This window comes from Microtus oregoni, unplaced genomic scaffold (genome assembly GCF_018167655.1).
Source record: "Microtus oregoni isolate MIOR12 unplaced genomic scaffold, Mior012 000042F_ref0000377, whole genome shotgun sequence".
Taxonomy (NCBI): Eukaryota; Metazoa; Chordata; class Mammalia; order Rodentia; family Cricetidae; genus Microtus; species Microtus oregoni.
In genome coordinates this window covers 13,113,026-13,138,294 of record NW_024543209.1, presented here as the reverse complement: position 1 = coordinate 13,138,294, position 25,269 = coordinate 13,113,026, and the positions used below count along the sequence as shown (strand labels likewise).

Genomic DNA, 25,269 nt, shown 5'->3' with positions numbered 1-25,269 from the left:
CTTAAGTTGTCTGTCACCAGGCCCAGGCCTGGATTGTCACCAGAGAGGCTACTGGGTATACATGTGTAAGAAAAACCCCGACAGAACTTACACTTCTATGGATTCTTTAATAAAATCCTGCATTTCCTATTGCTCGTGGAACCAGGACACTGCACGTGCTATCAAGTCTGCATTTCTCAGAAAGGAGGGCCAGGGATCATATTGGTATACATTTCTAATTTCTCTCAGTGAAGGTCCCTGGGAAGCAGTGCCTGCCAGATCAGTACAGCTCATCCTGAAAAGCTAGCAAACCAAGCATCTGGTCAAATAAAACCTTGCTTTCCATCCTCAAAAACTAGACAGCTCCTAGCACAGGCCTACAAAGGTCACTGACAGTTTTAATGCTGAACACAAGAAATGTGCCCTAGAAATGGCGATTTAGCAGATTCTGGGCTCACAGGAAATCTCATTGTATATCCACACAAATAGACACTAGACGAGGAAGGAAATTTCCACTAGTTAAAGTGGCCTGAGAAAGCTCTGCAGCCATTCCCACTGCCCTGGCTAACTAACACACGCACCACACACACACACACACACACACACACACACACACACACACACGAATCTATCCCTTAGCATTCCTGACATTCCTATGTCAACAGGCCTGAGACATGCTGATTCACACACAAAAAAGATTATTGTGAAAAGAGTGGGGTAGGAAAAAGCCACCCCACATCTTTGTCCTTGGGCAGTTCCTGACATTAGGCAATTGTCTTCCCTCTTGGACCCAGCACCACAGAGTTCTTGTGTCCAGAGAATGCCTTAAAGAAAAGTGTTGTGCCATGCTGGCAGAGAAGCTGTTCTGGGCCCTGTGGTGTGGTGTCAAGTCCTGAATGCAGCTCACAGCTGAGTGGACTTGGGGATTGACTTAAACTTTTAGGCTCTAGTTTTTCAGCAATAAACAATTAAGGCTTGGAAATATCTGAAAGTGGCCTGGTACACAGTGATCAGTAAGCAATGGGCTCTTTTTTTAAAAAAATATTTATTTTGATGTGTATAGGTGTTTTGCTTGCATGCGTGTCTGTGCCTGGTGCTCTCAGAGTCGAAAAGAAGTTTACCATGTGGGTGCCAGAAACTGAACCTGGGTCCTCTGGGAAAGCAGCCAGTTCTCTTTACCACTGAGCCATCTCTCCGGCCCCTAAGCAGTAGGTTCTAATGATGCCATTATCACTATTCAGGGTCCGTCTCCTCCTGGTCCTCCTCATCATTTATTTCCTCCTGAACCACATATTTTGATCTGGAAACCCACTCCTTCTGTCCACCTAAAACACATTCCGTCTCATTTCTAACTGCTACCCTTCCCTTGTCCACACCGCCACACATTACCCAAGAGACAGCTTCTGGCTAAGCCAGCGACTATCTCTCAGATGAGCTGATATTTTAAGGTGCTAATTCGAACTGACATCTACCTCCATTCATAAGGTGAAGGGACTCCAACTCCTTCACTAAATTTTTAGATTTTTGGCCATGGAGTATCATTTATGTTGCTTGGGTTGGCTTCATGAAGTTCAAGCAGTCCTTGGCCCCAGTCCCCAATGACTACAGGTATATTCCACTTCACCCAGCTCTCCAATTTTTTAAAAATGTACTTTGTGCATCCACCCACTTGGCACCCAGCTGTGCCTCTCCATGCTCCTCCCAACTAAGCATAAGTCATCAGAACTAAATGGGGCTGCAGGCTGGTCTTGAATGAATTTACATCCTCTTCCCCCTGCTCTGTCATGTGTAGCGGTCAATTCTTTTTGGCCTCTGCATTCTCCAAGTGGCAGCTTCTATTCTGACATCACTGGCAAGCAGAGCAAAGGCACAGTGACTCTGGGTTAAACGCTGACCACTCTTCCTTAGCTAGCAAAGGTGTGCTGAGCCTTCCAAAGGTCCATGTGTCAGGTGTGTTGGTACTCACCAGTCAGCAATGCATCCAGTTATTAGGTAGCCAAAGATTAATCCAACCAGCAAGGAGAATTTAGCGATATGGACCTTCCAGGCATTATCACACACAAGATCCCACTAGAGAGGGGCAAACAGAAGGTAAATCAGAGAGACGCATACACATACGCACATCTAGTGGCACTCAACCACAAGGACATTACAATAACCCTACCAGGGTCTTGGATGTGCTATTGGGGCCATACCACATGTGACGCTAAGAATATCTTCATTAGACTGCTGAAAATCCAACAGGGATTCTAATTTGCCCACAAAATGAAATGTGTGCTTTAGTCTAAACAGATTATCTACATCTGCAAGGAGTGACACATGAAATCTGTGGACATGTGTGTCTTCTGTTCCCAGAACCACAGGAAATCGAGGGAGAGGAGAATGGCCAGAGAAACGGGTGACAGCTGGCGACCAAAGTCCTTCACACCCCACAGAGCTGCTGCAATCCAAGTGATGGGAAGGTCTGGTCACGTTTCCTTATGGGGTGCTATAACAACACAGGGAAATGAAAGGCAACATCTGCATTCCCACATTGTTATACTGGCTGAACTGCAGTCCCAAAACAAAAAATAGTGAATAGTGAAGGCTGAGCTATGAACTTAATATATTCTCTTTTTTTTTTCTTGTAAATGCTCTTGTGAATTGTGTTGTAAGGCTACTTGCACCACTGGAGTCTCAGACTTGGTCAACTTTGTGCAGTTAAGTTTCGTTATTTAATCGGAAAAATGAAAATGATCCTCAGGGCTGGGGAGATCATTCAGTCCATAAAGCACTTGTCATACAAGTGTGAGGATCTGGATTTGAATTTCCAGAGCCCACATAAAGCTGGTATGGTAATGCAATCCCAGAGCTCCTGCAGCAAGATAAGAGGTGGAGACAGGGGAATCCCTGCAAGCTTGTGGACCAGGTAGACTGGCATACGCAGTGGCAAAGGACAGAGAGACCCTGTCTCAAAGAAGATAAGTGAAGACAGGCACCCGATCTCACTTATCCTCTGATCTTCATGTGTGTTATAGCATGTATGTATGTATGCCTACTCACACACAAACATCCATGCACATACAAGAGAGGAGATAGGGAGAGAGAGAGAGAGAGAGAGAGAGAGAGAGAGAGAGAGATCTTCAATGACTATTTTTCCTATTTATCAAAGTGGAAAAGGACTGAGGCCCACACACAGTGTCCCTCTAGGTCAGAGGGACAAGGGAACAGGGAGTGAGTGGCTAGTGCAATCAGGACTGGACTGGATTACCCATCCTTGCTGTTCTGTGTTGCCATGCTCCCTTAGTGGCAGAGAAGCCCTTCCGGCTACTGTTCCACCTTGGAGCTTTTGACCCCAGGTCAAGGGAGATACAAAGGTGGGGGAGGGTATTGATTCTAGCTGGAGAAATGACCCATCATGGGAAAATTCATGAATGATAGGACAAGAGGCCGGAGGCAGTCAGGAATGGTGAGGACAAGGGGTGGAAGGCACGGGGCCACAACCTGAACTGTCTTTTTAGGTGTCTTCCTGTGATCTGCCTATGGGGAGACGCAGAATGTAATTTCATGGATTCTGGTACCCTCAGGTCTGACTGTCTCCACACTTCTTTCTGAAGCATCTGATGGAGACCAAGGATGACAGCTATAGGTCTTGGCTTTAGTGGAATTTGGAAAAGACTGTCTGTATCAGCAATTGCCAGGAAAGAACTGACCTAGACAGAGAAGGAAGGGGGCACCTGTCACTGCTTTGACATCTGCCCAGGACTCTTTGGGATCCTTGATTGCCCATGCTCCATGGCAGGATCCAGAGGCTTTGAGAGAGTAACACACTCCTTCCTCTACTGAGTTGGCCCCAGATGGTCTGAATCAGAGCTAAGGAGGGAAGGCCAAAAGATGAAGCACAAGCCACACAAAGGGCAAGAAGGATGGTTTGAGGCTCGTATTCTAGGTGTATTCATATGTCTGGGGAGGAGGACCGTTGGCTGCTTGGAATGCCATGTAGGTGGTCAGATGCTACAGAACCACAGGGACTCCATTACCTGGGAAAGAGCAGGAAATGTTGATTGGGGGCCCCATCCCCATGCTCGGAGTGAAAACGCGTGCAGGAAAGCCCAGCAGTGGAGGCTGACGAGCTGTTCCCATGAGCCTGAGCCACATGGACCAACTGCCCTGTTTCTGAGGACGCCATAAGTTTCCACCCTGCCTTTCCAGACCACCGTGGAGACAGCCTGTGAGCTTCATCACCCCAGGCTTCAGTGGTCTCCCAGGAAGGAAGAGGCTAACACTCCACACACATCAGTACACTTCATCCACTTGCTCCAGACAGCTAAGGTGGGCTCTTGAAGCCAGCCTGGGAAGCCAACATGCACTGATGTTTCTAGAAGAAAAAAATTGCTAATAAACACCTTTCTAATGCCGGGAGGGCAGACTTGGCCTTAAAACACGAGTTACAGCTTTGTCATAACCAAGGTGTGTGTATTCCGTTTTCCCAGCTCCATTTAAACATTCTGGGAGAGGCAGCACCTGCACCCATCAGCTCCCAGCTCCACCACACCTGCACAGACTTTGGTCTGGCATCTTCTTGGCAAGCACTAAGCTTGCCTGACCTGCGTTGCTGTCTGGGAGAGAGACACCAGCTGCCATCTCTTTCATTCAGTCTACTTTTAACTACTTTCCCATCTCCACAGACCTCCCATTGATGAGTTTACTCAAGGTTAAATGTTGCAAAAGAGTACATTATGTTTATACTAAATGGCCAGGAGACAGGAGACTTTAATAAAAAACATCCAGGGAAGTGGGGAAAATAGCTGGCACTGTTGCCAGCTCAGTCACCTGAGCAATTACTACACCCGGCCTGGGGCAGCCATGACCCAATTTAGTTGCCACCTAATAAGTTGTTCAGTAGTCACCTCAACATGACCCCTATCAATTAACAATGCCAGAGTGGAAAATTAGTAGGACATAGAGGAAGACTGAACCACTCACACTGGCAATAAGGAAAGGGCATCAGTGAGCCCGGCCTCTGTGGGGACTCACCCAGTGCCTCACCCACCCTGGGGTGGTGGGCCAGGGAATCCAGGGCAAGACTGCCACCTGTGCAATACAGCTTCCTCAGCTGGATACAGATCTGAGTCAGCAAGCACAGCGCCTAGGAGCACCCAGCAGGCTTAGCAAGATTAGGGTTACTCACTCCAGGGAATCCACCTACACTAACACCCTGGTCGTGCTGGGGCCCACCCTTGAGGCACATTCCATCGGGCTTGGAGGGTGGGTAGGAAGGTGGCGGGTAGGGTGGAAGTGGGGTGAGGGAGGGAAATGAGGGAATCTATGGAGTTGGCTCCCTCGTTTAACTTCTACCAAAAAATGTACTGGGCACATGAGGTGCGGCCTCGCACACTCTTATCTTTTTTGAAAAATCTACCAAGGAATTTCAGAGGTATGAGGAAGCTCTGAAATTACCTGGTTCTCAAATTTGTTCTCATTCCTATAGATAAGATTATAGTGATTGGTTACTCAGTTTACTAAGTTTTTGAGATTTAAAAATAAAGACATCTGACTAAGGCAGTGTTGTAAAAAGTCTAAGACCAGGACTTAATGAGCTTGGTTACCGCCCCTCCTCCTTGTCTCTTTCCTCTATCAATCAACCACCAATACCAGTGGAATGGTGGAAACCTTTCAAGTATATCCTGAACATGTCCCCGCATTCCACTGTGGCTATGCTGTCCTAATTTCTAGGGGTGAGGGAGATGCTCACTGGACAGCCAACATGGCAGAAACCTCCTTCTGGTTTACCTTCCTGTAGTACAAACTATAGGGCTAAAAACACGACTTCTGGACCCTTAGGGAGGTTTCAAATATGGTTTAGCATCTGCTAGTCAGGTTCACACAACAAATAGCTCTTCATGCTATCTCATTCTGATCTCAGGGCTGATGAGCTGAAAGAGAACAAGTGATTGGGGAGCTGAGGGGAAGTTCTGCGATGCTGGTCAGATTCGGTAGGGACCGGGTGGTCTCAGGGCCTAAAAGTCTGATGACAGCTTTACAAGAGTGAGATCCTGGAGCCAGTGGCCGGGATAATGACTTGCTAGTTTCTAGGCTTCCAGAGGAAACACTGGGCAGGCTGGGCATAAGGTGTTACGCTGGGAATCCTTTGGGAGCTCCGGCCTATACTCCAGAAATTTAAGAAAAGCTGTTGCCCTGCATTTAATCCCTGTCTCCTGCAATGCCCACAGCAGTGCTTGATTCTTGATTGAGTCCCTTCCTTGACTGGGTTTCCTTGAACTATAGTTCCCAAGGAAGATGTAGGCTGAATCCCCACCCTCCAGAAACAGTACATCCTGGCACGGACTCCATCTCCTGGAAACCATCCCCTAGAGAACAATGGGAACAGCCCTCTAATGAAGCAAGTTAACACTCCATCAGCTGGTTTAACAGGATCATAAAAGCTTCAAGCCACAGCCCAATCCACCATCCCACTCGGCCACTGTACTCTCTTCAGAAGCTTCCTGCAATGCCACAGGGGACTCTGGCCCCAGACTTAAGGGCACAATGAGTGATTTTACACATCTCACACGACATAGCTGGTTTCTATGTGTTCTGTTCAAAAACTGACTTAAGAAAAGACAGGAAAAATCTGGTAGGCTGCTTTTTGTACTCATAGATTTAAAGGACAGACTACAAGAAATAGAAGTCGTATCATTTTAAGGCAATTATCAAATTTCTCGATTTGTTAAGAGTAGAGACTAGTCACCAAGAAAACTAATCATGTTTCTGAAGAAGATGGGAAATTGGGACATAGAGAAAACAGTTTTCAGTAATAAGGAATTCTCTAATAAAATTTATAAGAAAAATCATTGAAAAGTTGGAAGAAGATAGGTTACTATCTGACTGTGTTAAGAGAAATTTCCCAGAGAAATGATGGGATGGGGCTCGAGAGATGGCTCAGTGGGTACAAGCATTGGCTGCTCTTGCAGAGGACCAGGGTTCAGTTCCCAGCACCCACATGGCAGCTCACAATGGTGTCTAACTTCGGTTCCAGAAGATCTATTGCCTCTTCTGACCTCCACAGGCACCAGACATGTATGTGGTACACATATATCCATACATGAAAGCAAATATTCGTGCATATAAAATAAAAATGCAACTTTTAAAAAGACTAATATGTTTTGAATTTAATAGTTACTATTTCATTATTAACTTTAAGTAAGTTAAAATTTCCATGTACCAAAAATATCATAAACAAAATTATAGATATCCATATTCATAAAACTACACCTAAAGGTCTCACATTTAACTAAATTGTTTCCCCCTGGTTTTATTTTCTTAGCAATATAGACTAACATACTAAATGGAAATGTGGGTGCAGACCCAGACAACTGACAAAACATGGAGTATAAATGGGTTGGAAAGTAAAAACACTCTGGAAATATTTGATTCTGCTATTGAAAATCTAAACTAAATATATGTATTTAATTTTCTAAGGATGAAAGAGGGACAAAGAGGTACAGAGCTGCACAAGGTGTAACAGCAGGCACCATTTTTTCTGGATGAAATCTGACAACATACAGACCATCCCTTTAAGCAGTATCTACTCTCTGGCCCAGCAAACCTCACTTGGTGTAACTTTTTCACAAGGAAATTAGCAGAGATGCTCACAGAGGTCCCTGTGCAATGACATCACCAGCTGTCATTTACAAGGGCAAGACATGAGTTCCTGAGGGAAGGAACTCATGCTTTCAAAAACTAATGACTAACAAAAACTTTCCTTGTGTATTACGGTGACAGAATGAAAAGAAGTGAGGACAACAGCTGCTGTGCTCAGGAAAAAGGGGCATCCCAAAGCATCCAGGCCAGACAGGGCTGGGGAGATGGCTCAGCAGGTGCAGGGGCATCCCAAAGCACCCACTAGAACAGGGCTGGGGAATTGGCTCAGCAGGTGCAGGGGCATCCCAAAGCGTCCACCAGAACAGGGCTGGGGAGATGGCTCAGCAGGTGCAGGGGCATCCCAAAGCATCCACTAGAACAGGGCTGGGGAGATGGCTCAGCAGGTGCAGGGGCATCCCAAAGCATCCACCAGAACAGGGCTGGGGAGACGGCTCAGCAGGTACAGGGGCATCCCAAAGCATCCACCAGAACAGGGCTGGGGAGATGGCTCAGCAGGTGCAGGGGCATCCCAAAGCATCCACCAGAACAGGGCTGGGGAGATGGCTCAGCAGGTGCAGGGGCTTACTGCCAAGCTGGATGACCTGAACTTGATTTCCAGAACTCACATGGTAGAAAGAGAACTGATTCCCAAATACTTTCCTCTGATCTCCACAGGTCTGCTGTTGTACATGCACTAAGCATAGATGTACATACACAACACACACACACACACACACACACACACACACACACTGCAAGCATATATAAAAATTAAAAAAAAAGGATGCGAGAGTAGATTGGAAACTGAGTTTTATTTTTTAGTTTATACTATTCTTCTGTTCCCTATACTTGTCATGATTAACTGTAAACTATAAAACAGGAAGGAAAAATGATAAGGGCAAGACAAAAATCATTAAAAACAAAACAAAAAACCCAAATGAATATATCTCCTTTCACTTTTACAGGGATCTATATTTTAATGCCATCTAAAACTAGAGTCTGAGGCTAAGGTTCAGTTGGCAGAGTACCCATGAGGCATACAGAAAGTTCTACGATCTATCCCAACATGGCAGAAAACCTGATGTGGGTGGGACAGGCCTGTTGTCTCAGGTGAGTCAGGAGAATCAGAAGTTCAGCGTTATACACAGGCAAAACATGGAGCTTAAGACTAGCCTAGGATACATGAGACCCTATCCCAGTCAATAAGTAAATGAACTAATAATATGTTTAGAATAAACTTGTTTTGAAAATGTTTGGTTGTCAACAGGTATTTTTAAAAGATAGAGAGAATAGAGGTGGGTACCGTGGGACATGCCTGAAGTCTTGGCTACCCACAGGTTGAGAGTGAGGGTTATCATGAACCCAAGAGTTCAAGGCTAGCCTGGGCTAACACATCACACTGCTGTTTCAAAGCAAACAAGCATTTTAAAAGAAGCTTTGCAGCAGGCATGCATGGTGGCATGTTCCTTCAATCCCTGCCCGTGGGCGACACAAACAAATGAATCTCAGTGAGTCTCAGGCCAGGCAGGGCTACAAGTGAGACCTTGTACAATCCAAAATGGGATTGGGGAACTTGAGAGATGGCTCAGCTGTTAAGAGTATGGGCTGCTGTTTTAGAGAACCTAGGTTCAATTCCCAGCACCCACGTGGCAGCTCACAGCCATCTGTAACTCTAGTCCCAGGAGCTCAGACACCTCTTCCGACCTCTGCAAGGACCAGGCACACACATGGTACACAGACATAATGCAGCCAAAACACTCATACACATAAAATAAATGTGTTGTTTTCTTGTAAAAGAAGCAGATTGATAACAGCCCATGAACTTTACTTCAGTGTGTTCTGTCTATTCAATGAATGTAAGTTCTCCCAAGGTCTCATCTCTCAGGGTGGGGGTCCCCATGTGAGCTTGTTGTCAGTAGCAGACCACAGGGTTTTGCCTGTCACTACCTGTTCCGCGCCTGAGCACAATCAGTTGAGATACAAGGAATATATTCAGGGCAATACCACAAAGAAGACAAAATGGCTTCAAATTCCAATGGTTTAAATGAAACAAAATCCCCTACTGGGTTGCAGGAATGTAGAGAAATATGGGGGCCATCACTTTTCCCCTCCAACATAGCATTTCAGAGTCTCCCAGGACCCAATGTGTTATATGCTATGGATGGGCTGTGCTATGCTGCATTTAAACTAGAAACAACAGGAATGGTAAGAACATCCACTCATACACATATATGCACACAATAGAAGCATACACACATACACATGTGAAGATTAGGCACATAAGGACCAAAGAAATAGTCTCCATAAGCCAGACTGAAGGAGTGTGTGAGCTACAATTAGCTTCTCCACATGTAGGCAGCCAAGGTCGCCATTTTTAGTATTTCTATTCTAGCAGTATACAGAATCTTTTTTTTTTTCTCAAAAGACTTCATCAAAATTCAGGATATACTGCCTAAATTGAAAAACCTCAAACTCTCTTCAGTTTTGCTTCTAAGCTAGTCCTCCAGTTTCAGGCGGCCTGCTGTCAACAGTAGCCAACACAAGTGCCAATTAGAGCTGGCATGCTAGGGAGCTTCCTTGAATGACATCATCAACATCCTTGCCAGGTACTCTGGGGAATTCTTTATTTTCTTTAAGCTTTGTCTCTGGTTTTTGTTCATTGCTACTGCAATCGCCTTTCACCTTTATTTTTCCCATTTAACTTACTGCCAAAATAAACAAACAAATAAATAAATAACTACAGCTTGCTGGAGAAAACAATAGAAAAAAATGGACTGCAAGCTTGTCTGGGCTAAAGGGAGGATGTGCCCCTCTTGGAAAACCTGCACTACAGCTTTATTTATTTATCTGTTTGTTTGTTTTGAGGGGCACCCTCACCAAAGCCACAGCATTGAAGCTAGTTAGGGCTCTTTTAAACACTCCATAGCCCTGCTTTTATGACTAACAGTGTGATTTTTCAATTCATCCAAACCCCAGACAATGCTTCATCTAAATGGTATTCCTGGGGATGGCGTCTCTGCTTTCACGGCAGCTCTCTGGTGCAGAAGAAGAGCAAACTGTGCTGCTTCATGTGCCAAAGCTGGGGCTTCCTTAACTGTCACCGAACTGGATCGTTCCTCACAGCGCTAGAGGCGGAGAACGGCGTCCCAGCAAGGTGCACAAGAGAAACGGAGAAACAATCACCTGACTGCACTCTCACTTCAGCTGATACCGGGTTATTATTTCTGGAAAAACAATCCGGGGAGTCACTTTATCTTTTCCACAGAAATACTATGTGGTAGCTCTCAGCGGAGGTCTATACTGTGGAATATACTACAGCATATTTCTATACTGTGGAACAGTCCTCTCTTGATAGAAATCCCTGTGTCGTTTGGGGGGAATTGAACAGATATCCACAAGGCAGCAGAAATTGTTAATAAGCAATGCCTTCTATTAACCAAACTTTGAGGAATCTTGCCCTGATCTTCCATGTGTATTTCATGGATGACCATCACCGCTAGAAAGGAAGGGAATTAAGAGCCAGTTGTATAAAGAGACCAGAGAACGAGGGGAGGGAAAGAATCCAGCTGTAAGCCTCAAGACAAATCAAGATGTGCACACTGTCCTACGTAACAAACACTGCTCACTTGAGAAACTCAAGCTAGTGTCCTGTATAGCTTAGAGGGCCTCTCCCAGTGTGACACAGGACATGAACAAAACTGGTCTGTCACATCAATACGTAAGCACACCCACTCATTCGGGAAAAGAGCCAAGCGTGGGAAACTTCTGACTGAGATCAGAAAACACTCAGCCTGGTAAGGACTTGGAGGGAGAAGACCTGGAATAACATGGCTCTGTGAAGTTCTCTCTATGGTGGGTCAACTTACCACGCCTCCCGTTCACAAGCCTAAACCCCAGATCCCATTACTACTGAGTCATGTCCTATACCTCACCAGCTCCCCAAAGCCTGAGGACCCTTCAAAGTCCTGCTCTCCTGGGCACTACCCCACCCTTCTGGCCCCTGACATGCCTGGTTCAGCACCTACTTCAAAGTCTAAGACGCCTCTTCCCACCAGGGGCTAGAGGCATGGCTCAGTGGCAGAAGGCTTTGCAGTGTGCTAGACCCTGGGTTTCCTTCCCAGTGCCTTAAAAAGGGCCCTCCAACCAAAACCTATGCTCACCACCACAGTCAATCGAAGTATGCTAGACCTTCCCCACTGTTTATGCTTTTTCTTTCAGAGAGTCGATGACACTTTTGGAAACAGAAGACGAAGAGAAAGAGGTGTAAAATGCAAACACATAGATAAGATACAGCTCCACATTCCTATCAGGGCAATCGACTCAGCCGAAAGCCTCCCTTCCAGGCAAGAGCAGGGCCCCTTCCCTGTGCTCCTAGAACATTTACAGTTATGATAAATACCCAGATAACAACAGTATACTGTAAGCGCCTACTTCCAAGTCCTTTCACTGACTCAGGAGCTGGTAAACAACTACAGCCTATGGCCCAATACACTTCTGCCCCTGTTTTTGTAAACAGGTTTGTTTGCACAGGACTACACTTCACTTGTATGTTTATCATGCCAGCAGATACACCACGACAGCAATTTGAGCCACTGTGAAGATGACAGCATACCCCTCCCATGTCCATAAACAAAAATGTTAGCGATTTGATCTTTATAGTGTCACCATCAAAACTTAAGTTTGGGTATCTTTGTGGCTGTTTCCCAAAAGTTTTAGCTGAAAAAGGAAGATTCACCTAGAATGTGGGTGGCATCGTCTCATGGATTGGGGGTACAAGACTGGAGGAAAAGAGAGAGAGAGAGAGAGAGAGAGAGAGAGAGAGAGAGAGAGAGAAAGTGAGCTTAGCACCAGCATGCATCTCTCTCTGCTTCCCGGTTGTGGTTCCCATGTGTCACCTCATGCTCCCACCATGACAGAACACAATTTCAAACACAAGCCACAAGAAACCTTTCCTCCTGTGAGTGGTTTCATGTCAGTATTTTGTCAAGCAAGTAGACATGTAGCTAATGCAGAAATGTCTTTTCCTTTTTTGAAGCTGGGGTCTCTGCATGTGGCCCACACAGGCCTCTGATTCCAGCCTCGCCACAGCCTCCTGTCTGAGAAGAGTGAGGGGCAACTTTGTTTTATTTCTCTAAGTTTACTAATTGAGCTAAGGGCTCGGAACAAAGGAAAAAGGAGGGCCTTTCCCTGGAGGCCCACACGTGTTGTATTTGCTGAGCCATCATGTTTCTCCCGCTGATCCTTTGCTTCTTCATGATTTCTTCAAACATACTTTATTTAAATAATATATGATAATATACAAATTTATACCAGAATGTAGTTTTGAAATGTTGTACTCAATAACAACATAGTAAACATACTATGAGTGGCTTTCTCCCAGGGAAAGATATTATTGTTTTATTTTTAAAACTGATCGAGAAATAGGTGCATGGAAATTTATTTTTAAAAATAGAAAATCCCCTTTAAAAGAACATATCTAGTTCACAAACTAAGCTCTCTTCTTGGGCATTCTGCCAGCTACTTTGACAAGGCTGTCACTCACTCACTGCCACGGACCTCTTTCATGGGCACTGTCATCCATGGGGGTTGAGATCAGTGCTTGAAGGCAACCACCAGGCGTATAGCAGGGACTCACAGTGACGGTACAGACCTTTGGAGTCTGGTGAACAGGCATCTCCATTGTAGTTCTGCCCTGTGACAGCTGTGTGACCCTGGGCAAGGACCTGACCCTTGAGCAAGCTCTGTTTCAACATCTGTGATGTGGGAGGCACATACCCTACAATGCATGGTTGTTGTGAGGGTCAAGAGCAATGTCGGGGGTGTGCCAGGGCAGTGACTGGCACATGCTGATGCTTCCCATTTGCTTTGTCAGCCTGTTGAGCAGTCCTCAGGGTTTGCTGACTGTGGGTGAGTAACACTTGAGTCTGCAAGCAAGAGAGTGACTGCCAAAAAGGTTTTGATTTACTCACTAAGTCACATCGAGCTGGTCCGATTAGGCAGTGCTTTACTATTCTACAGCATGTCTGCACAGCCAGCACCGGGTAGAAGAGGGGGAAAGGAGAGAATAGAAAAGGCCATGTGAGGGCAATGGTGCTCCTAGCTGCACAGAGTTACATGGTAGGCTCCACATTTTTCAAGCCCTCCTGGATCTCAGAGAATGATGCCCTTCACTTTGACCTTCCTAGCAGCATCCTAGGAACTGCAGCTCAGCCCTCTTTAACACTTCCCGCAGTCAGCCCCGAAATACACCATCTCTCTGACCTTGAGCAAAGGATGGCAAGATGGCTCTCAAAAAATAGACTCTAATGGGGGCCACCCCCATACACCTTGAACTATTATTAATCTCCTACAAACACTATGATGAATTGGCAGTGTGACAGCAGAAGGTGACCAAGCAGTCTGGCTCCGTATGGGCTGGCCAGGCTTCATTCTCCTGGGGCTAAACCCTTCAGATACAGCTCTTGGGTTCAGAGCAGCAGGGGCATGGCTGCACTCCATGCAGACACTGGTGAGAACAGGCCCCTGGCCATGTGGGTGCCTCTGGCATTCTGGGGACAAGCTAACTAAGAAATGGTTGTCCAAGGTGCCTTATTAAATCAAAGTTGAAAGTACTGGCAAGCTGAAGGCAGGAAGACTTCCAGAAGAAGGCTACAGGCCACGGGTGATCAGCACTTTGATGGATGGGTTGGGGAAATTAAGTATGCAGAAGAAAACTCACATCTTGTCAGAGAGTCCTTCATAAACCAAGGTTGTTGCAGAGCTGTCCCACACACGGCTCTTCACCATAATCTTGCAACCTGGACTCTTGGGAGACTTCAGCCCCTCCTACGTGCCTCAGGTTTTGAAGTCTGTAACAGGCCTGGCATGGGGAGCTCCAGCGGGGATCTCCTATTGGCACTGGAGCTGAGATTCTAGCAATACTCCAGAGAGAGCTGAAACACTATGGTCAGTGAGTGGGCTTGTGGCATGGTTGGACTTAACAAACCAGGACACTGGAGTTCCTTGCTTCCTAACCTTTCCAGAGTAAGGTTCTCCATCCCCTATGAATTGGTCAACAGCATGCAGCCCTGCCAAAGTGTGGCTAATGGAGCATTCCCCCAAATCAAATCAGAAGCAAGACAGAGTCAATGTGCAAACCCACACACATACATCACACACACACACACACACACACACACACAAACCACCAACACCACTACCATCAACAACAACTATAATCATATTTTTGAAGTGAATAATCCATGTAGGGACCCTACATGGATTTTACAGTTGCTGCTATGTTAAAGGTGATGTGTTTGTTGGAGACATCAGTCCTCAGAGGACATCAGCAGGTGGTCATCTAAGTAAGGGAATCAGGCAGGGCATGGAGCTCAGAGGCTGGGTTCATACCCCAGCAATAAAATACAAAAAAAGTATGGCGTGGCGGGGGAGAGGCCTCAGTGGCTGATAATAATTATTTTTGAAATAATTTTCAGAAATGTTCACTTAAAGAAAGTTAAGTTGATGTGTCCTTTCAAAGATTTTCTCATTGCTTCTAAAATGTCACCACAAATCCTGAAAGGGGATTGGCGCTCTGTGTGACACATTTCCCAAACTTACTTGGAAGTTGTTGCCCCTATCCACACTTCCAAGGGCAGACGGTTGGACTACAGAACACGAGAGGTGCTTGCATGTATATTCTGCTTGCTTTTCACGACCTAGTGCTGTCTATAAGCACAATGCAGATTATAACACATGGAAATGCTACCTATAAGGCTGGGGTACAGCAATCCTGCTACCCCGTGCAGTCCATGGGAGAGGGACGAGTTCGGGGTGGCCGGGGGAGCTCGTGTGTGCTGAAGCACTTTCATATTAAGCAAAAGAATGCTTTTTTGCATCTTCCACCAGAGAAAATACAAATGGTATTGTTCTGTCTTCTCAGAGGGTTATCACTACTAACAGGTTAGGACATGAGCAAATCTCAGATACCCTTAGGATGTGACCTGCAAAAGGTCAGCCATGGTAGAAAGCAGCCAACTGTGAAAGGGACACTTTCTGAAAAAGTCTAACTGCACAGCACGTGTGCCCCTCTGACAGGACAACCATTTAGCTAGCCAAGGGTCAGTGCTGGCTCCAAGCTGTGCAAGCAATTTCTATATGACCTTAGCCTCTCTGAACTCATCTTGCTACCCCCCCCAAAAAAAACAATTAAAAAAAAACCCACTGTGGCATCAAGTGCTATCGTCTTATGTGTTTAGAGTACCGGTCTCAATAGCTCATGTGCCCATCCCTGGAATCATGGGTAAAGTGTGATCTACACATGAGATCTAATTACCATTCATCCTGAAAAAGGATGGAGAACCAGACATAGGTTGCAACACGGGGGACCCCAAGGACACTGCACTCAGTGTAGTTAGCTGTCTCGGAAGGATGCTTTCTGTATGATTTGACTTACACAAGGTCCCTAGAGGACCCAATACATTTAAGACAGAACATATGGGCTGACCAGGGCTGGGACAGAGACACAGGAAGTCAGAAGTAGAAGGGTACAGATGGCTAGTCTAGAGAGATGAAGAGGCCCTGGAGTCAGAGAGTGGCAATTTCTGCACAATGTATTTCACACCAATGAAGCATGCAATTTAAAAGCAGTTAAGATGAAAAAACCATATATATATATATATATAAATGGTTTTTTCATTTCATTTTATATATATATAAAATACAGATGCATAGTACTCTGAGAGCCCAAGTCAAGGCCTTTGCAGACAGCCCGGGAGCAGACCCTGTCTTCAAGTCTGTCTTCAGACTTGTTTATCACCTTCCTGAGAAATGCTTGAGATCTAACCCTTGAAGCCTGGCATTTTCCATCACTGACAGGTCACCTGAAAGTCATTTGTTGTCAGTAAGCATTCTTTCCCCCAAAGCTTTCTTATGTGTGACAAAGTAGAGGTGTCCTGCCCACCGGTAGAAAGAGCGACCAGCCTACCCCACCTTGCATGGCTATCCTCTCTTCCCAGCCTCTCACAACACCCAAAGGCAGACTATCCCAGACCTCAGGCTCTGTCCTCACATAAGCAGCTTTTCTCTCTCTGCTTCTCTGCCCAGGGTCAGGATCCAGGCAGTCAGCATTGCCAGGAGTCATTGGCATGTGTAAGGGTTAGGAAATGAGAGGCAGATGAAGTGAGGTTGGGAAAGAGACTCACACACAGGCTGGACACTGAGCTAGGAAGAAAGGAGAGAATTCAGGGCCAGACCCTTGGGTAATCTCTGGCACATTGGTGCTACGGAGTTGAACCTTTATCAAGCCTAGCATTCAATGGCTATCAAAATCTATCCTCAATCCAAGGGTAATTCAGTGGAAGAGCCCTTTCATGGATACTGTTAACTTTAAAATACCTGGGAGTTGGGCATGGTAGCATATGCCTTTAGTCACAGCACCGGAGAAACAGAAACAGGCAGATGTCTGTGAGTTCAAAGTCAGTCTGGTCTACATAAAGAGTCCTATGCCAGTTGGGGCTATTTACAGAGATCCTATCTGAAAACAGGAAACAAAACAATACAAGTCCTACTCAAGGATATTAGCCTAAGGGCCAGCCTTTCAGAATATGCCGTTTTTGTGTGGGCATGAGGCTTGTAAACTATTGCCCAGTCTCTGAAGAACAGGTTTGAGACAGGATAAGTACAGAAAGAAATGGGGTCAGCCCTATATTATAGTCATATCTTCAATGGTCAGTAGCACCAATGTTTTAGATTTGAGAACTAGGGATAGAAAGAAGATTCCAAAATAGAAGATGTTTAAGGGGACCTAGGACACTCCTAAGGAGATGTCAAATAGCCTGAGAACAAATTGAGCCCAAGGAAAAAGATTCTGGAAGTGAGGGTGCAGAGTAGCCAGGTATCTCCCAGGGTACATGGCCATTTGCTAAAGTCAGTCTCATTTATGTGTCCTGGCCTGTCATATGCCCTGCTTTAAAGTTGAGAGATGGCTCAGTTGGCTAAGAGCACTTGCTTCTCTTGTAGAGAACCTAAAAGAGGCTCCAGCGCCCATGACACCCAACTTCTAACTGCCTAAACACTCCAGACCCAAGGGAGCCAATGCCCTCTTCTGACCTCCAAGCTCCCCTAATTTTACATGCATATATCTCAATATACTCATAAAAATACACAATTAAAAATAAACATATTTTTAAAGTTAAGGGAAACGGGAACAACTATATAAGTTATTATTTAGACTGAGGTTCCTCAACTGGAATTCTTGGGACCAGAGGTTCTTCAAGTTTGTGATTTTTTTTTCCAGATTTTGAAATAAGATATTAGAAGAGGATACTGGAAGAAATGAAATATTGGAGAAGACTCAATGCTAAACACAAAATTTATTTATGTGTCATATACACCTCAACTGCAAGGCCTGAAGGTAATGTTATATAATATTTTTCAGAATTTTATGTATGAAACAGAGTTTAGTGACAATTAAATTTTCTACTTATGGCATCATATTGCCATTCAAAGAGTTTCAGGTCTTAGAGCATTTTGTATTTAAATTTATGGACTTTGTATTTTTGAATTATGGATTCTCAACCACAAGCAGGTGACTTAGTGACTATATGAAGAGGCCCATTGTAAAGTCCTTGTAGAAAGGACTGGGGTTAGAGGCCAGCACACGCTCTGCTGAGGGTGCCTCTTCCACATACGTCACTGCAGGAATCCCCACAAAGCCTCATGGACCATGTCTTCTCCACTTTGGAGAGCATGCTCCAATCCTGAGCTATTTGCTATGGCTGCTCAGTGAGAGGTTGGTAGCCTAGGTGTGAACTTGGTCCTTCTGCACTGGGCTCAGTGCCCCTTCTCTACCTCTGCCCAGGCATCAGTGAGTACACACCTGCCTTTCTCTCTGCTGTGTCAGCAAAGGCTCCTCTAATCACTGCAGCTTAGAAGTGAGGCTGTCTGCAACTCAAGTCCCCGCCTGTGTTTAGCATGCTCAAGACCCGGGGCATAATTCATATCACAAAAAGAAGACAAAATAAAACCATCTTAGTTTGATCTTCAGATAGATGCTGCTATTGTTAGAAATATCCCAATAGAGATTCCAGCCTTTTGGACCAGGACCAAATTCCTGGTCTCTGGTGCTCCAAATACCTTCACTTCCTTGCTGCTAGCAGGGCTGCTCTTTTGTCACCTTGGACCTGAGCAAGGCAGACCTTGCAGTAGGTCACCTGTCATCTGCCTTTCCTCTTGGGTACAATCACTTCACAGTCACTAGGCTGAGAGCATCACTTACTCGGAATATTTGGGGGTCCCGCCTCTAAATGGCTGTCTTATTGGAAGAGCGCCATCAGTTGCTTAACCTGCTTTTGTAAGAAGAATGGCCCCAGTCAGGGTGTTGTGCTTTCACAAGCACAGACAAGCTTCCTGACAGCACTCGGACCGGCTCACAAACCAGAGCAGCGTGAACATCCTGCAGAACAGCCTAGCTTCTTGGATATTCCAGGCAAATGGGATGCTCACCTGCTCCCACTGCCCTGCTCCAAGATATTAGATGAGAGGTGAAATGGAAGGGCGGCTGGTTTCTCTCACCAGCTCGTGCCGGGGGAGTACTTCGTCAGTCTCTCTTGAGCTTAGTAGAGGGAAGAAGCAGGTTTCTGCAGAGCAGGTTCACCAAGGAAGGCTCGTCCTTGCTCACTGGAATTTCCCTACAAACCAGGGAGACTAACTCTCCCTCTAGCCCTTTGCATTTTGTACTGGACTGCACTGCATACGAATTAAGTGTGGCGTCTGCTGTGTTATCTGGGGTTTTGTCTAAGGATTTTTCAGGCCCCACGTGCTTGCCCTCACTTGGTCATTTTCACAGAAGGTAGGATGAAAAAGTTATGGTGAGGAGGGATGCCACTCTCCCATGCCACCAACATAGGATAAAATTCACTCAACCCAATCAGCTGAGTCACCCTGAGGTTATACTGCTGCCTGGCAGCGTCACTTCTGATGTGACTTTTCCCCCACTGACCGGACACCATCCGTTCTCAGGGCCTCTCCATCTACCCTGATGGAGAGGTGAGGGAGTGAGGCCTGGAATAAATGGGATCACAACTTTCAGGGCCAAGGACCCACACCTCTTGGAGGTGACATCCCCCTCCCCTAGAGCCCCTTCTCATCACTTCAGCATCCTCTGAAAAGAAGAGACGAAGAAGGAAGTTTGCCTGGCTCATAAGGAAATCAAGGTGTTACAGAGCTGGCCTGATTCTGCCAATCAACTTGTACCTATTAGAACCGAAGAATGGGAGGAATAATAGACACGAGGTGTGGCAAAGACGAGCATGAGGAGTATTGCAGGATTCACAGAAGTCTGTGGCCCTGGACAACCAAGTGCACATCAGCAGTTGGGGAGAAAGGCACAGTAGGGAAGACATGTTCAGTGGGGCAGGCAAGCCTTCATCAGCACGCCATACTCGTGGGTCAGCAACATTAAAACAAAACAAACAAAAGAACACGGATTCTCGGGAAACCAGAAAGGGGCCCATGAGAGGGGCAATGGGGCTTTAAGGGCAAAAGTGTGCAGAGCAAATATTGTATGAAAGTGAAGGCGGGAACGTTGGCAATGGAAAGGTTTGAGTAGGGATAAGTGGGGACACGGAGTCGGGGAGAAGGGGAGAGTCAACCAAACCTCAATATATGAAAACTCTATAAGAAAAACCTGCCCCACCCACTAATTTCAAAACATAAAATAAAATCGTGTTTGAAAGGAGGTATCCTACGTGGATGGATTTGCAGCAGCCGTAGGTTATCAAGTGAAAATAGCCACACGCCTTTCTATGAGCTGCTGGTACTGAGGTCCATACTGTTGAAAACACCACAGACTTTAGTTCCAGGACATAGAGAAATCAAACTGGACCTGAGCTGGAAGCGCCCTCCCTGTGAGCCAATTTTTGTAGTGTCAGGAGGTGTTACATGTGTTACAAGGTAGAAAAGCCATCAATACTTTTACTCAGCTGTGAATGCTGTCAATATCAACCTGCTAGGCAGAACATACCTTCTAAATATTTATGTTTGGGCCTGTAGGTTAATGCTACCGTCAGTGTTGGTAGGATATGCCTCATGTTGCACTGAGTAGCAACTACTTCAGTGATTCATAACTAGTCAAAGTCCTGAGAATAAGTGACTGCTGTATGTTCAGCCCTGACCATCATCCCCTCTAAGACTCAGGGAATGTCATAGAAGAGGGTACAGAAAGAACACAAGAGCCAGAGGAAGGGGTGGAGTGCTGTGGAACTCGGACATCTGGGCTTGACACGGCTCCTGCACTCATGAACTCACAACCAAAGACCGGGTGTCATTTCTTTATGCTGGAGGACGGGGCTCACAGAGCCCACCACTGTCTGAGGAGCTGCAGGTAGCTAACAGTTGCTGGAGGAGAGAAGAGATGTTTTCTGCAGTAGGGTACCTTACCCTCACTACTGTAAACAACCCCTGGCCCGTGTTCATGTAAATAATCCTAATAAAACTCTTCAAAACCAAAAACATCATGGAAATAGAAAGGGGACAAGGGAATAGGGGGGTGTAGTGTTGGGAAGAGGAATGGGAGCATCAGGGATAGGAGGAGACAAGATATGGTAGCAGAGCGTGAAAACAAAACACATTCTGTATGTCAATGTCAAATAAAACCTATTATTATGCATTGCTAATGAGTGCAGATAAATGCAAAATAAATGAACTTTCAAAAAGTAATGGGGGCCACAGGACTGAGAAACCGTGTGTGTGTGTTTTCACACTCACACGTGCGTGCATATGTACATGTACACTCGTGTGTGCATGTGTCTAGAGGAGAATCCATTTTGCAAAAGATGTATTGTTTATGCAGAAGGAGAAGAACAGTGGAGAATAACGAATCTCCTACCCAAAGTCTGCTATGTTCACTGCTCCTTCCCTGCCTGGAGGAGTTGCAAAGCATTTCTCCTATTCAGCGGTCCCCCTTAGCTGAGAAGGATGTGTTTCAGGGCCCCCAGTGTGAGACTGAAACAGCAAACAGGACTAAGCTTTATTTGGACATCTTCTACATAGGCAAGACTAAGGTAAAGTTTAATTTGTCAGTTTGGTATAGTAAGACACTAATAACAATTCAGAATAAAATGGAACTGTAGCAATACATCGCAACAGACGTTATCTACAACCTTTTTAAAAGATGCCTCTCCACCAAATATGAGCTTTTATCCTGTCATTGTTTTCTGAGCGATACATTTAATAACTGCTGACACTGTGTTTATTTTATATGAGACATTGTAACTAATCTAGACATGATTTGAAGTGTACAAGAAAGTGGGTGTAGGTTCTGTGCAAACATTGCCATTTTATAGAAGAGTCTCAAGCATCTTTTGACTCTGTTACGTTCAGGAGTTCTAGAAATGATGCCAGCAAACACCGAGGGGTGGCCATACCATTCAGCAGCAAAAAGAACAGTTAATAAAGTATATAGTGAGGTGAGACCATTCTCAACAGTGATGCTAATACCAAGACTACATGCTACATGATCACATGTATAGAACCTTCTGGAAGAGGCACACGGAAGCAGTGGCTGAAATGAATTGTGATCAGTGATTACCGAAGGAGAAAGCTGCCTGGATGGGGGAAGGAAAACTCACTAAGCTACACTAACAACCCAGTGCTATCCGTTTGCTCCAAGCCTCCCTCCACCCAGACAGGCTTTGTCTGCCCTAGCTCTATCCACAGGAATCCCAATTTTCTAGGCACTGGTCTCCCTTCTGTCACCAGAGTCTCCTAACACAGTGTTATGTGTGTTTGTAACTGCTTCTGGATCTTCTTGTGGGGTCTTTCAAAACCTCGTATATTTTCAGTTGTGAGGGTCAGCTATTATGTTTGCTAAATAAGTTCAAAGAGATCAGGAAAGAAAGATTGCCCTGGACTATCACCTCACTGCAGTTAAGGGGAAAATGCCTTCGGGGGCTTTGAAGCCTTGTTCAGTATGATAAACAATGACTCTTTAAGGTCTCTGGTGACCTCTGCCTTAGTGTGGAACCAGGTCCCTCAAAGACCAGTGTTACAGACTGGTCTCTGCTTGTGGTGCTGCAGGGAGATAATGCACCTACTAGGAGATGGGTCCTGATGGGGAAATAAGAGCCCCAGCTCTTCCTCTTCTTCTGATCCTGCTTCCAAGCCGCATGAGGAGAATGTCTTCCTCTACCACACACTCCATCACAACATGATGCCTTACTGGGGCCCAGAAACTAAGGAGCAGCTGACTGAGGAAGGATGCCTCCAAAACAGTAAGTCAAAACACACCTTTCTTCTTACGCTGGCTAGCTCAGGTATTTTGTTTCCCTAATGGAAGGTTGGCTGACACACCTTTACCTGTGAAGTGTGATTCACTTTGGCTTTCTCCAAAATCACTTTTGATAAGGAGATTCATCACCAGAATTGGAGTCCTGCCTTCTTCATTACCCCTCCCTCTGACCACTTATCTAAGTGCCAGAGCAATTACACCTATGAATTCTCATCATAGATTCAGATCCTGGCTGAAAGAGGAAAGTTAATGAGGCCTCAATACTAATGGTCAGACCTGAAATCATATATATATATATATATATATATATATATATATACAATTAACAGTATACTGACTGAACTGGCTGTATTTATTACACGTGTGTGTGTAGCAATTAAAAAGATGTCATGAATTTGAGAAAGAGCAAGTGGGGGGTGAATGGGAAGAGTTAGAGAACGGGAAGGAAAGGGAAGGAATAATGTAATAATGATTTCAAAAATTATTTTTTAAAAAAGAAGTAGAAAGAAAAGAGAGGGACTGGAAATAGAACTCAGTAGTGTGCACCTAGCACACATAAGGCCCTGGGATTGGTTCTCGATCTCTCATGCACATCTAAAAAGACAGTCTTGGCCATTCTTAGCATCCATTTGTGCAGAAACATGTAAAGGCTGTGTATGCCATTGGCTGTAAGCATGGCTAAACTTTATTACCACTGAGGAGCTGGAAGAGATGACTACCCTGGGCCACCCTGGACAGTGCGATCCCTCTTTTCTACCTAGATTCTCACTGCACAGCAGAGGAGCCCAGGTCACAGAGCTGACTTGCCACAGCAGGGACATCGGCTGGGTGTGGTTAGAAAACACCCATCTCCCCTACTATCAGCCCAAGCCAGACTTTCTATGCGTGGGGCATCGGGACTGAGCCCAGATCTATAGATGAGCAAGCAGCATCTTGGCCTCTACCAGCCAGATGCCAATAGCAGCCATACCTTCCCCATCCACCTAGGTGTCACAACTAAATAAAGAGAATAAATGTCCCTAGGGGGAACCATCCCACACGGAATCATTCAGGGAGTGTCTTTAAACCAAGGATGTCTCGGGGATTTCCCAAAGCTTTCCAGTAAGCCTAAGTGCTCTGGAGTAGCCCACTCCTGACTCAAAAAAAGGCACCATGACCCCGAGTTTTGAAAACCATCAGCTCACAATGACAATACCATTCAGAACCCCCAAGCCGGCATGGCTTCAAATATTCAGTGATGCTTTAAGATAAGTCAAACTTCATTGCATCATCAAGAGTTTCATGGATTCACACTTGGGGTTTGAGACGACTGGTATGTGGTCAGGCTAGAATTAAACCATGTGATCTCATTCAGATGGGAGTCATTTCCCCTTACTGGTGCCATTCAGCACTCCCAAGAGCTAAGGATCTATGCATTGGCCAGGGTATGGGATGGGACTGTTGGACTAGGGAGGCAAGAAGAACTAAGGGAGGTGAGGAAATGGCATGAGGGGGATAGGTTCTGGCTTGGAAAGACATGGTATTTCTTGGAAACAGATTAGCAGCTGGTACACAGGTCTGGGTGGGGACAGAAGCATGAATGCCAACCAGGGACCATGGAAGTCCAGTTAGCAGCAAGAGTGGCTCAGTTACAATGTGGACACCAAGTAATGAGATTTGAGGCAGAGGAGAATCCCATCCAGCAAGAAACAAGTCTAGGGCTTTGAGAATCATGCACACTGCAGATCTGATCCATATGGGGTGCTCTATGAAGGGCTATGCTGATACTCCAGGGCTGTGCTCGAAACTGTACCCCTAGAACATGTGTGTTCAGGATGGGACAATGTTTAGTGACAGGGCCTTCAATAAGGTAAGGAAAATGAAGTCATTTAGGTGATTCCTAATACAATATGGCTGGTGCCTTTTCATGAGAAGGGGTTGGGGGAAGGGACACAGTGACAGGGTAGAGGCTTGGTATGCCAGAGGCTCTAGGTTCCATCCCAGCACAGAAAAAGAGGAAGAGATGAGGACAGGGACATGCAGGGGTTAGGTGGTGAGGAGCAGAAAGGAGAGGCAACCACTTGCAAGTGGAGGCACGTGTCAGGAGAAACCATGCCTGTTTTGCTGGGATCTGAGTGGATTTCAGCAGGCACAACTGAGAAAACGCATGGCCCCTTTTAAACTGCCGGGTCTATGTTGTTTGTGAAGGCAGCTGTAGGAACTGATCCTGGGAGGCCAACTGGAGCCTCTCAGCAGTCCCATGAGATCTGTCACTTGGCTAGCCTGGCGGTCATCTGCAGCAGCAGAGACCATACAGTGGCAGTGGGTGCACTGGACTGCACTGCCTCCTCCCAGGGGTGCAGACATGCACAAGAAAAGGACACAGTAGGCAGGGACACAGCCACACGTAAGACAGGAGC

At 45.7% G+C, this 25,269-nt stretch overlaps 1 protein-coding gene across 2 annotated transcripts in view; it reads right to left on the bottom strand.

Annotated features, from left to right (window-relative positions):
- Slc22a23 (solute carrier family 22 member 23) overlaps positions 1 to 25,269 on the bottom strand; it is a 153,627-nt gene that overhangs the window by 114,295 nt on the left and 14,063 nt on the right. For both annotated transcript variants that reach the window (XM_041632924.1, XM_041632925.1), the window contains exon 2: positions 1,946 to 2,049. In XM_041632924.1, the coding sequence (XP_041488858.1) occupies positions 1,946 to 2,049 (104 nt within the window). The remainder of the gene's footprint in view (positions 1 to 1,945; positions 2,050 to 25,269) is intronic.